This window comes from Carlito syrichta, unplaced genomic scaffold (genome assembly GCF_000164805.1).
Source record: "Carlito syrichta isolate Samal-C Ts95f unplaced genomic scaffold, Tarsius_syrichta-2.0.1 Scaffold303642, whole genome shotgun sequence".
NCBI classification, from domain to species: Eukaryota; Metazoa; Chordata; class Mammalia; order Primates; family Tarsiidae; genus Carlito; species Carlito syrichta.
The window spans coordinates 299,600-313,634 of NW_007247738.1; the positions used below are offsets into that span (position 1 = coordinate 299,600).

Below are 14,035 nucleotides of genomic sequence, written 5' to 3' on the forward strand. Positions count from 1 at the left end.
TATGGTAGTGATTAGACCCATCACAAGATTATGTTAGTCAATGCATTATAACCACAAATTTAAAAACAATCTTTTGATAACTATAACTAGCTTTTGTTGTAAGCCTATGTATTTTATTTTATATACTTAAATACATAGTTCTGAGAAGGACTTTATAAACTCAGACAGCCAAGGGGGTTTAGGGTTAACGGTACTTCAGTTGTCATTTAAAGTGACAGAACCTATCAGGTGGTTGAGAAAGGATTTACAAAGGCTCATGTGACAAATGAGATCAAAAGTATCTATTAGGACTGATCATGTACTTTCTAGATACTACTCTGGAGACTGGGGACACATCAGTGAACAAAGTAGGTAAAAATCTCTGCCCTCATGAAACTGAAATGTGTGTGTGTGATCGATTTAGGTACAAAATCATGTGTGATTAATTTAGGTACTTCAAAAAATCTGAAGTACAAAATGATCCCAATTCCAAAACTTTTTGAGTGCCCACATAGCATTCTAAGGAAATGTTCATTGTAGCATTTCAGATTGAAGATTTTCAGATTTGGGGTGCTCAATTGGAAAGTGCAATGCAAATATCCCCAAATCTGAAAAATTCTGAAATCTGAAACACTTCTGGTTCCATGCAGTTTAGGTAACAGTTACTCAACAAGTAACATGATTAACGTGCTATCATTAACTAACTCTTTGGGGTCTTGGTTAGCTTTGCTAAGATGGATCATACAAGATGCTGAAGTCCTTTCCAGCTTTAAGTTTCAAAAAATTCTGACAATGATGAAGTATAATTATCAAAGCATTTGCCATGTAAGCAAATCTTTCAGGATGAGATATGCCTTTGCTTTCAAAACAGCCTATTTTGATCCAGAAATCAGCAGTCCATAGACTTTCTCAAGTCTTCTTTTTGGTCCTTAATTCAATTTATGTGGGAGATGCTGTCAGGGTACCCTTGTGTTCCCTCGGCCCTTCCTTGAGGTCATTTGCTGACAGTTCCTATATCCTTTTGGCAAAGAGAACAAACTTGGCCCAAGTGTGGGGCGAGGTAGAAGTTCTGGCAGTTGATGCCCTGGGAGCAACCCTCAACTAGTGAGGGAAAGGAAATGGTGAAAAAATACCCCGATGTCTTCAGCCCTCAGGAGGACAGTTCTGAAGTGTCTCAGAAGTTCTCCAATAGGATAGAGCCCCAGTTGCCTGTGATGATATCTCATTCATTAAAACACACTATCTTGACTTTGCTCCCCTCTTTATCTCATATTTTCACTCTTCCAGGTTGGGTTTCTTGAGGTCATCCCTCAAACAAGTTATTTGTGCCTAAATCTTTGTCCCAGGATCTTATTTTGGCAGAAGACACACTAAGATAATATACTCATTTAACTTAGGAATGCAACTTAGTATGCACACATTTCAAAGCTCAAATCGATCAACTTTCCTATACAATGTGGATTTGTACTGTATCATGCACTTTCACACAATTTCTTCGGCTTGTGTATTTTACATCCACTCTAGACTGAATGGATCTCTTCTCTGCCTTGAATCTCAATATCATTTCTTTGACGACACTGTGCTGTTCATTTCATCAGTATGACCAAGCAGTCTGGACTCATTGGGTTGGTAAGTTCATGAAATTATCTTATTTTTCCAGTGCTACTTGTGTGTTCTTTCCAGGAGGTAATGGGGACACAACCATAACTTAGTCTGATCCCATCTGTCTAATCCGGTTTAAAAAAAAAAATCAATCTCATTCTAATTGAAAGATAACACACCTCTCCTTTGCTCAGACTAAATTTGTACCAGATAAAGAAGTAGCAGCCAGGAGGGAGTGGCAAGATACATGGTATGCTCTTGTATTTCCCTTTTCATTCTCTTAAATCCCTTCCTCAAATCATAGGGCTTCACACTAACACAGGGCCCAATTCTTCAGTGACCAGTAGACAAGGGAGGTTCCAATAACGTAGGTGACTATGGTCAGCTGCCTTGGAGATATTATCGGAGGAAGGAGATAGACCTGAATCTCATTTTGGTTCTGCTGAATACTGCCACCTCTGCTGCATGGAGTGGCCTTGTGTAGATGGCATATATGGTTTTTAGAGTAAGGTTCAGCTCTATCTTGACCCCAGCTCACTGTAGAAAAGTAGCCATATCTCCCCGCCAAGTTCCTGCCTTGGTGCATGTCTCCAATGCATTCTGTGGGTTAAGCATCCCGTTACCTAGTTAAGTGATTTGATATGTTCCCCCCTTCCTCTTCATGCTCCATGAAATGTAGCCATGGAAACACAGTGTCTTCTATGCCTAGTAAAGGCTGAGGAGAACTGTTTGGGGTGAGGGGCAACTGCTTCCATTTTTCTCTTCCCTGGCACACAATATATAACCTACTTTCTTATCTTGCTATCTCAGGGTACTTCCTAAGGGTTGTCACCTTTCAAAATTTCCAGATGAGAAATGGGCTATTTATATACAAGTATCCACCTGTACTTCATGAGTTCAAAGTTAATGTCTCCCTTGTCATCCAAAGGCGAAGGAGAAAGGGGACCAACACTGTCTTCTAGTCTCCCAGAGAACTCTCGATACATCCTCCTTGATCCAGGTCCTTTTCATATTTTTTGTTACTTAAAGCTCTTAGATCAGTTTAGCATCTTTGAAATAGGGAAGTGGAGTGGGAGTCTTTAGTCTTGCATCTGATTTACATTGAACTTGGTCTTTCAGAATTTATTATATTGATGTATTTTTTTCCTCAATAGTGGTATTTATATCACAATCTTACCCTATTTGCAACATCTGGGGATGGGAATACCTGTCTTTAGTTCATATTCTCATCATGTTACATACAAATCTATAGCAACTCAATTGCATTTTCCAAGATCACAAAGAAACCATTCTTAGTTACTCAAGAAAACAAATTCAGGAAATTACTCGAGTTCCCAATAACACGATGGGGAAAAGGCAAACATTTATTTTTATTTGCAAGAGCAGTTTCTGCCAATAGTTAGTGCTCATAAAACCTTTTAAGTTACTGCAAATTTGGTAAATTCAATGAATACCTTAAAAAATACCCAATGGTAAGAAAATTACAGAAAAATTTCTCATTACATTGTCGAAAATGTTTAGGATCCAAAATCCACTATTTTCTTTAACAGTTTTAAATGTTTGTTCTAGTTTAAAAAAGATTTTCCTTTCTTTCTACTTCTACATAGTCCTGGTTAAATTAATACAATCTATTTCATGAACTTTTAGGGCTGCCATTTTATTTTATATATTTATATTAATACTGTAATATTTTACACAAAACATTGATTTGCTGTGTTTTATGAAACAAAAGTATAGATTCTATTTATGGTGAGGCATTTCCAGTTTGAAGGAAAACTGAAAATCTAATCAGTAGAAGGTCATTTTATGCCTTTTTTTCCTTTTCAGCGGTAATAAATAATTAGCAACCTATTAATTACAAAAATTCTTAATTATGCTTAGAACAACCAAAGCATTTTCACAAATTTAAATTCTTATTTGTTACAGCATGTAAAATTATTAAGAAAAGCCTCTGTTTCTCCAGTTTGGTAACAAATGGCTTTTGTCAGATGCATAATTGATAGAAACTAATTATGACTATGTAGCTCTTCCAGAGTTTTAAAGGCAAATCTATATTGGCCTACAGTTAACATGCAAATTCATCCAACAAGCAACACAAAATGTATTGTAGTAGTCATTCATTTTTATCAACATTCAGAAGATCTAGACAGCAGCACAACTCTCCTATGTTGGAAACACATTATAACATGGGCACAACTGAAATCAGATCATACCTGGTAAAACACTCCCTTGCTAATTCATCCTCTAGAGTCAGTCCAGACTCCCAGCACAATACATGAACAATAGCAATTAATACTGTGGTACCAAGATAAATACAGACAAGAGTTTGGTGAGCTAGCATACAGATTGTTAAAAACAGTGACAAATGAAACCAAACATCTTGCCCTGTTCACTCTCCTCTCCCTTTGTGAGCCTAGAATTCTCACAGTCTCCTTGAAACATTCAAATTGGGGAACCGAGTCCAATGATCCTAGCACTGAAATTGCTCCCTGGGAGGGAAATTTGGCCACAAGGGGATGCCATACCCATTTGAGGATGGGCACTAAGGGAAACATCCTGGTGTGCAAAAATGGTTTGCTACTGGAAGTCTTGATGAAAAAATGATTTTTCAAAAATATTTAGCGTTCTCCCCAAGGAGTAGTTTGATGGTATATTGTGGCTCAAATTTATTTCATTATTTTTGGTTGGATTAATGAAACGTGCACACTATCACCATCACTCTGAATTCTTCTTCCATCACATAAGACACTTGTTAGGATAAGAAAGATATTCTACTAAAGCTGACGGTGATTGAGAGTCATTCAGTATTCAAAGTTCCTAAAGAATCATTGGTTCTCTGAAAGGGATAAAAAAGTAGGAAAGGCTTTGTTCAAACTCCTGCTAGTAAACAAGTATTACTTCAACTGATACAATGGCTACATGACATCAAAGTACTATAAATTATCAAAACTATCATACAGAAAAATTACAAATTCATTGCAAAATACATTATACTGCTACCATTAAGAAAAAAGTGCTTTTTGTTTTCCTTTCTTTCTTTTTTTTTTTTTTTTTTTGCCAGAAAAGTATTCTTTCAATATAGAAAATCCTATGCATTACCCTGCATGTGGCTAGGATATATCATAACGGAGTTTGTACTAAGTCCTTCTGATTTGCTGGATGAAGGGCTGAAAAATATTATATGACTTATTAAAGCCGTGCTCCAAATGACCATGCCAGCTGTCAATGGAGAGATGCCTGCTTAAGACACAAGAAGATGCCCTGGTCTGTCGAACCCTGCCGGTCACCACACTGTCCCACCAATCAGCTGGTCTAGAATGCACAAGCCTTTTGCAAGTTCTGTGGTTTCCTCATGTTCTCTTGAATTATTCTCAAGTCCTCATCTAGCTTTGTCACCTATATGAATCCTCTGCTCAGTGATGCCTGTATTGTCTCATGAGGGGAACGATACAAGATGGTGGACCTGCCAATTTTAGGAATGGATGTCCAAGGAGTTCCTGGGCTGTGGCTCTTTGAGAGGGCTCCCTCACCAACATCAGGTCTAGGAATCCCCGGAGCACTGTAGAAACCTGTGGAAACACACAGATACCATCCTGAAAACTAGCACAGAAACCTAGCCCAGTGCCCTAAAATAGTCTCCCAATTAATCCTATCAACAACTGCAAGTTCTACAAAGTCACTTTAAGGAGAAAGATGCTACAAAAGCAGTTACTGCCTTCATCAATGCATGGCATTTTTCTTACCTTCTTCAAGTTCAAAATAATAGGGGCAAACGATGGTGCAACTAAGAACATAAACGTATCTGCCAAATAAAATAACAGTGGTAGTAATCATGATAAGAGCAGTTATTGTGAAGTGCTTATCACATATGGGTGCTGGTCACATGTGCTTGATGAAGTGCAGTATAAACATGGAATAGTTTTATTTTTCTAACAACTTTCACCATCTAGGCTTTGTGAAACCTCCTTTCTTAAAAAGAAACAGGCTTCTGCAAGTAATCTAACACATTGCAATTTTCCCCATTAATGTCTTATAATTTACTTTTTTGAGATATATCTTAGATGATAAATAGTGAGATAGATGATATACAGATATAGATAGATGATAGATGAACAAATAGATGATAGATAGATAGATAGATAGATAGATAGATAGATAGATAGATAGATAGATAGATAAAACCAGGCTGGACTCATACTCCTGGGCTCAGGTGAGCCTCCCACCTCAGCTCCTGTGTAGCTGGAACAACAGGCATGTGCCTTTGTGTCCAACTTCAAGTACATAAATATTAAATATATGTTTTCATAGAGTTTATACACATTTACTCCTATGTACTTTCCACTCCTGTCAATATATAGAATGTTTCTGTCATTCTAGGAAGCTACTTCAGGCCTCCTTGCTGCCAATACCTATCCCCCTGCTAAAGGTCACCAATATCCTGACTTCTATGGCATCAATCAGTTTTGCCTACTTTTGTATTTTATCAAAATGGAGTTATATACTGTGAACTCTTCTCTGTTTGGCTTCTTTCACTCAACATTGTATCTGTGAGATTCATTCCTGACATGTGGGATGTTATGTCTTTTTTCATTACGATGTAGTATTTACTGTCCAATTATACCACACCCACAGTTATCCATTTGTGAAACAACAGTAGGTGGTTTCCAAGTTTTTGAAGCCATTAGGATTAAAGTTATTCTTGTACATGGCTTTGAAGAACATTGATACTCATTAGGGACGAGATTCATACAATATATTTGTAGTTACTTTTCATTATTTAAACTTAATTCAATTCAGTAAAAAGAGTGATTCTACTGAACACTTGCTTAAGATATAGGGGCGAGGGAAGAGGAGATGCTACTGTTACAAACTATTCTTTCCAAATGGTAGCCTCATTCTCTCTCTTATTGCATGAAGCACATGGGAAGAGAGGTGAGTGCAGGGTCAGTCCTATTAATGCCCCTCTCAGCAAGTCCTGTCGGGCACTGGCAGTCCCAGTCCCACAGTGGTGATCTTTGAACTTATCATCATTTCCCCCCAATCTTTGCCTAATTGGCAATTCTTGGAAAATAGGAAAGACCCCACTGGGTTACTTGCATGCATTATATTAACCATGACTTTCACTGAATTTCAAGATCTAGCCCTTGCCTACCTCTTGACATGGCCTACCTTTGTTTCCCTTTGCTCAATTCATTCCTGTCATATAAGCCTTCTTTCTTGGGTTAAGACCTTTGCACTTGATTTTCCCTCTTCCTGGGACATTATCCTCCCAGATCTTTGTATGGCTTTCACTTTCACTCTATTCAGGTCCCAGGTCAGTCCCTCCCTAGAAAGGGCTTCCTTCACTCTTCAGTCTAAACTAGCTCCCAGTCCATTCTCCTGCACATTTCATCACATTCCAGTACTTTATTTTCTTCATAGCATGCATCACTCTCTGCATTTATTTTTCTTATCCATTTGTTTAGTTTATCATATGTCTCCCCAACTAGAATGCAAGCTTTGCAAGAGTCAGGAAATCTGGAGACATGCACTGTGATATCCCCAACAATTAGAAGTCCCCAGCACATATTAGGGGCACAATGAGTGAGTGTTGAGTGGATCAAGAAATTTACGCTTCTAATCAACCCTTTGAAATAGGAGCCAGTTTTGATCCATTTTACAGATGATGGACTTTGGCATAGGAGAGGCTGAGTCACTTGCCCAGTGAATGAATGGAAGAGCAGAGATTTGAATCTCAGTGACTAATTACAAAGTTCATGCCCATAAGCCAGGATCTACCTATCGAGTGTGATAAACCACAGAAAGACTGAAACAACCAAAGACTATTTTGAACTACAGCAACAGCTGCTGCCTCTTACCTTGTGTAGGTCTTTCACTCTTGGAGGCAAACTGTCCCGGATCCTCCGCATTGCCTGGAGGGGAGGCTCATTGAAGTAGGGGGGCTCACCATCAATCATTTCTATCACCATGATCCCAAGGGACCAGATGTCTACCTGTTAGACACAGTCAACTTGTTAACTTAGGCCAGAAGAACATTCTGAAGTGTAGGATGTGCCCATGGAATCCAGTAGATTCCCACTCACAAATGAATATGGAATTTGTAACCTCTCAAAATTGACAATACAGATTCATAGGCTGAATCCTTGGGATACTGAATTTTTGCTAATGACCTTTGATTTTTATGGACAACTTCGGTGAAGATCCCACCAACAAGATACATATGACTACCTCAACATGTTGAAGTTTAATCCTTTAATTTTACCCTGTTAACTTTGACAGTTAGTGAACAGGGGAGACTGAAAAAACATCCAAAGTTTCATGTTAAGAAAATAGAGAGGGAAGTTGCATTTAAAACATAAGAAAATAAAGTTTTGACATATTTGTAACAAACTGCAAAGCACTCCACTGCATCATGCAGAATATATTCTTATTCTTTTATTAATTTGCTTTAAAAAATAGTTCTTTCCCTCCAACTTTTTTTTTCCCCATATGGTTTATCATTTCAAAGCAGCATGCATAAAACCTTGCTTTACAAAACCATTTTCAGGGAAAGAAGAAAAGAAAAGGAAGAGCTGACAAGCAATTCTTTCTGAGTAAAGGATGGGAGGTCAGGACAATGCGTTGGGCTATAAATTCCCAGTTCTAGTCATTTCACTGCTATGGCCTCATTACACTCCTTATCTGTTCAGTGCATTACTATTGCTCTCTAGTGACCTTCCCTGAGAATTTATCTCTTGAGACCACAATAAGGAAAACAAGTTGAGTACCTATCTAATGTCATGCAAACAAGCAAAAAAGAGTTTGCCTTAACTTAAAATCACAATCTCCATTATAAGGTGTGGAGACACCATGCTCAGCCAAAGCCAATCCCTTGGCCTTCATGGACAGGTAGCCTGTGTGCCTCTGAGCTTCTACTTCCTCTATTTCCTCCTTAGAAGGCCTTTACTCTACTTACTGTGGGCCCTCATTTTCATATCCAGGCCCTATTCCTTAATAGATTATGAGTGCTTGTTTTCTAACCAGGGGGAAATAGAAATAGTGCCATATTTTTAAATATGATATAATAGTCATATGAAGGTATTATTACTCATTTGAATATACCTCTTTGTCCAATGCTTTGTCCAATCCTTTGAATCATCATGCCTGTTCATCTGCATGTCTCTGGCCACTTTTTAAGTTGCATTACCTTGCTTTTTATGTGCCTGCCACTGAGAGAGTGATCAGAGTTTGAGTGACTCTCCACTTGTATCCATGGTAGGACTGCAATAAACAGCCCTAGGAAAAATATTGGGTGCTGTCCTTGGGATGGTCAGTCTCCCTTCTACTATAGTCTATCCTGTGCCACATCTAATAAGTGAGGATTAAATGTGGAATCAAAAGTGATTTCCCTGAGTTCCTGTGGTCACCAACTATCACAGAACCATTGTATCCTCAAGCTTGCCCTTGGTCATGCCATTCCCAGTGACTGTGATCCCCTTACCTCTGTCCCATAAGGTAGCCTAGAAATCACCTCAGGAGCCATCCAGTAGGGAGTCCCAACCAATGATTTCCTCTTGGGCACCTCTTTGGAAACTTGAGCACAGAAACCAAAGTCAGATAGCTTTATCTGAAAAAGAAAGGAAGGCAACAAACTAACAATTTTAAAATACTGTCTACTAAGCACAGAAATATAAACGCAGAGGGTTTCAAATTCAAAACAAAATGATCTCCTTAATAGGTCTTGGAAGTATCAGAAGGACTGTTAGACGCTTTTATTGGAAAAGCATAGCCCATTTTAAAGAAAAAAACTTCTCAAAGGTCCACTAGGATTGACTTCCAAATGCTTACACTGCTGCTTTTTATATCTTTTATAAAAATATGGAACTAGAAGAATCCATATACAATAAATAAACCCCAAACAATACATTTATTAAATCTCAAATCCACTTTAATTGAATGTAACAGATGATGCTTTAATATAAGTAAATGACTACTCTCAATATGAATTTTGTACAGATGGATACTGTTTAGTCTCTTTTGAGTTGAGCACATTTAGATTTCTATGTATCACAAGACGATTCAAAGAACCATCTTTTTTTCTATATTTGAAATATTGAGAGACTTCTATAGGATACTGAGCCGTCACATTAGAGTCCCCTTGTCCTTTTTGCCCATGACGATTGAAGCTGCCATTGTGAACATCACTGCAAGTAGGAATACAGGCATATATATATATACATATATATATGCTATTTATCTTAGATATCACCAAAAAGAAAAAAAACTTTCAACCTTCAGTAATACTTTGATTTCAATCACCTCTGCTGCCCAGTGCAATTCTTGTACAGAGCTCATGTACTCTTAAAAACATACTGCATGGTTAGACACTGTTGGTTTATGTATTCTAGATGAGTAGGGTTCAGTTTATTTCTTGAAGGCATAATTTCTAGTCTTGAAGACCTGGTCTGAACTTCAGTTGGCCTTACTGAAGAGTACATCAGTGAGCCTCTTACCATTGTTGGTGATGATAGAATACAAACAAAAACAATTGTTCAGAAGGGCCATTTAAAACTTTTTTTAGACCAAAGGTACCAACTCTAAGTTATGAATTCTGTCTTTATTCTCTTCATATCTCTCTGAACCTCCTATTTCAAACTTTTTTTTTTACTCTACCTCTGTAGTCCACATCTTAAAATACTGGTTTCCAGAGCTCTGGTTCCAATTCTCACCTCCTTTCACATTCTCTTACTGGACACTCTTTTTCTTCCCATGCTTAATTCAGATGTCTCTCTTTCATTCAAAACCCATATTTTCAACTAGTGTATGTTTCTACATGGGTGGTTGCAGGTAGTTTCAATCAAACTCAGTATCCATCTCTCTGCTCAAAGTCTGGCCACTTAGCTATCTAGCCTGCCCTAGTTAATGATACCAACACTCACCCACTAAAGCTAAACTCATGAAAATTATCCTTGAATCTTCTTCCCCCATCTTACCTCAAATCTCCTCGGTTAGAGTTTTAAAAATCATCTCTGTAGCTCCAGAACCTACAATAGTGCTTGCCCCACAACAAGTCCTCAAAGTCAAGGTTGTTGCATGAATGGTTGAGCTTCAATTATAAGAAATGAAATTGGCCTCCAAGAATGAAGAATATGTACATTAATATTATCACAAGGCTTAGAATTCAGCAGAGAAGTCTGTCCCAGAGATAAGATTCCCCTTCAGTGTGTTATCACAATAATTTTCAAACACATAGGAAAGCTGAAGGGACTATATGGTGAACGTCCCAATACCCACCAAGTAGATTCTATAATTGTCAATGTTTTGCTGTATGATTTTCATCATACACCTCTCTCTCTATCCATCCATTTTATTTCTGATGTATTTCAAATTAAATTGTTGACATCAGTATACCTCATTTCTAATTTAGCATTAAATAAAGTTCAATTTTTTTTTACAGTTCTTGGTTATGTAACATTTACATAACCATGAAATGCACACACCTTAGGTTTATCATGTGATGAGCTATGACAAGTACATACAGCTGTGCACCTCCCACTCTATCAAAATCTGGGCCATTGTCATCACTGACGCATGGCTGAGAGAGTTCTCAAAATATAGGCGGTAGCCAATCACTCTTGTAGGGCTGTAACGTGGGAAAAGAAGATGCCCACATGTGAAATAATGGGGAGCTGGGATAAAGGAAATGAAAGCATTACGAGAGATTGAAGAGAAAGACTCCAAGGAATCAAAAGAGAAGAAACTGAGAATGACTTGGGGAAGCCAAGGTGGGGGTAGCAGTAGCTAGGAAACTAGGTAAAGCAAATCAGGTAAGAACTGAGAGTTGTTGCTGTATTTGGCCATGAGGGCATCCTGGTAGCTGCAGTTTTAGGTTGAGTTGGGGGCAGAATCCAGGTAGTAGTGAGGTGTATCTTAGACTGCTTTTCAAGAAACCAGATGTATTTTAATACGGATAGAGGAAAATAAGATAGATGGATAGACAGGCGTGTGATGAAACCCACACAGCAAAACATTGACAAATGTGTTTAAAATGTGGCAAATATGATAATGATAACAATGATAATTATTATTACTCTATACAGTGGACTGAATAATGTCTCCCAAGATTCACATCCATCTGAACCTAAAAATGTGATTTTATTTGGAAATAGAGTCTTTGCAGATATAATTAATTAAGGTGGGGTCATACTGGATTAGGAAAAGTCTCTAAATTCAATGCCTGATGTACTTATAAGAAAATGAGAGGACACACAGACATGCAGGGAGGAAGACCAGGTGAAGACAACACAAAGACTGCAGTGATGGGTCTACAAGCCAAGGAAAACCAAGGGTTGCCACAACCACCAGAAACTAGAACTATATAGAGATATAAAATATTATATAGTATATAATAGATTATCTCCCAGAGCTTCCAGAAGGAATCAACTCTGTGAACATCTTTATTTTGGATGTCTGGTCTCTCGAACTATGAGAGAATATATTTTACTCAGAGAAAAGAAAAAGTCAATCAATTGGTAGTCATTTGTTATAGCAGTCCTAGCAAATTAGTAGATTCTAGCTAAGCCCCACAGTGCTCTTACTGTATGTTGAGTAACACTATAAACACTCTATATGCATTATCTCATTTGACTACTCACCAAACACTAGCAAGGTAGGAAATATTATTATCCCCATTTTACAGACAAGGAAGTGGTTAGGCCACTTTCCCAAGGATACAGAGCAAGTAAGTAGAACAGCTAGGATTCAGGAATGAAACTACCACCCTGTACTGATGAGCAAAGTTATAGACTGAAAGAAGGGAGTTAGAGGAGTGGTAGATGTTGAAGACAGAGGAGTAAGGGAGCACAACCGATGGTAGGGCTCCTGAAGGGATAGAGGAGAGAGTGGGTCCAGGGTTTTATTACATAAAGCATCTGCAGCAGCAGCAGCAACGTTGCTGGAAGCTTGTGGGACCTGCAGAATCTCAGGCCCCAATCTAGATGACAGACATCAGAATTTCCATTTTAACAAGATCCCAGGCTACTAGTGTGCACATTGCAGCTTGAAACATAGGAGACCACAGTTCAGCTGAGAAACAGAACAGGAAGGAGCAATTTATGAACAGGAGAGGATGAAGGAGCACGTGTTCACTTATAGAGTCTCCTCCCTTCACTTCATATTCTGACAAAAGCCTTCCCAGTCTTTTTGCCACGCAATCTTCCTACTGCTGGTCTGAACACATCGCCATCCACCTGAATGGGTTTCAAGGCCCCCGGTAATCTGGTGCCTTTTCACATAGCTAACCTCATTCCTCACTGCTTTCTGCTCACACTGCAATCACTCCTAGGAACCCAGGGTACTTCTGGAATGCAGGATTTCTGGCAATAAAGTCTGGAAAATTCTGGGAAAATCAGAAGAAGTTGGTCATCCTATACTCTGTTCCCAACTCTCAGCTTGTGTTCATATTTTTTCTTGTACACTTAATTCTTTTTCTTTTAGATCTCCTTTCATAATTCCTTTTCTTTTTCTTATTTTGTTTCTTTTCATTTTTCTCTTTTTTTATTTTCTTTTTCAACTTGTCACTGCCTTGAAGCTCAGCATAGTCAATTCTTTTTTTTTTTATTAATCAATATTTTTTATTATGGTTTTGTGGGGTACAGTTAAGGATTAGGTGTACAATTACGTTTCAGGCACCCTGTTGATAAGAGGTGTTTTCCCATCCCCAGCAGATATTTGCTACTGTTAATCCCATCCCCCTCCCCCCCATAGTTTCCCAGTACCATCAGTCATTTTCTTATAGTATTACATTGGATGTTCAAGGTCCATTATATGAGTGAGAACATGTGATATTCGGATTTTTGTTTTTGTGAGAGGTCACTCAGTATTATAGATTCTAGTTCCATCCAGGTTGCAGCGAAATTCATGATTTTGTTCTTTTTTATGGCTGTGTAGTATTCCATCGTGTATATGTACCACATTTTTTTAATCCAGTCCTCTTTTGATGGGCAGCATGGTTGTTTCCAGGTTCTGGCTATTGTGAACAAAGCTGCGATAAACATACGTGTGCAGGTATCTTTTTTATAGAGTGATTTGTGTTCTTCAGGGTATATTCCCAGTAGGGGGATTGCAGGGTCATATGCAAGGTCAATTTTTAGAGCTTTTAGGAATCGCCACACTGCTTTCCACAGAGGTTGCACTAGTTTACACTCCCACCAACAGTGTAGAAGTGTTCCCTTTTCACCACACCCTCTCCAGCAGCTGTTATTTTTTGAGTTGTTGATAATTGCCATTCTGACTGGAGTTAGGTGGTATCTCAGTGTGGTTTTGATTTGCATCTTCCTGATGATTAGTGAGGTTGAGCATTTCTTCATGTGTTTATTGGCTGCTCGAATGTCTTCTTTTGTGAAGTGTCTGTTCATGTCTTTTGCCCATTTTATAATGGGGTTGTTTGTTTCTTCTTTTCAGTACGCTTCAGTTT

The 14,035-nt window shown here is 38.3% G+C and overlaps 1 protein-coding gene across 2 annotated transcripts in view; it reads right to left on the bottom strand.

Annotated features, from left to right (window-relative positions):
* Window positions 1-2,931: 2,931 nt before the first annotated feature.
* PAK5 (p21 (RAC1) activated kinase 5) overlaps window positions 2,932-14,035 on the bottom strand; it is a 190,803-nt gene continuing 179,699 nt past the window's right edge. Inside the window, exons 7-9 of one of the 2 annotated variants that reach the window (XM_008058844.2) lie at window positions 9,062-9,187; window positions 7,440-7,574; window positions 2,932-5,150 (exon numbers count right to left, since the gene is read on the bottom strand). In XM_008058844.2, the coding sequence (XP_008057035.1) occupies window positions 4,995-5,150; window positions 7,440-7,574; window positions 9,062-9,187 (417 nt within the window). In that variant the 3' untranslated portion in view covers window positions 2,932-4,994. The remainder of the gene's footprint in view (window positions 5,151-7,439; window positions 7,575-9,061; window positions 9,188-14,035) is intronic. The other variant, XM_021712764.1, reaches the window with a different exon arrangement.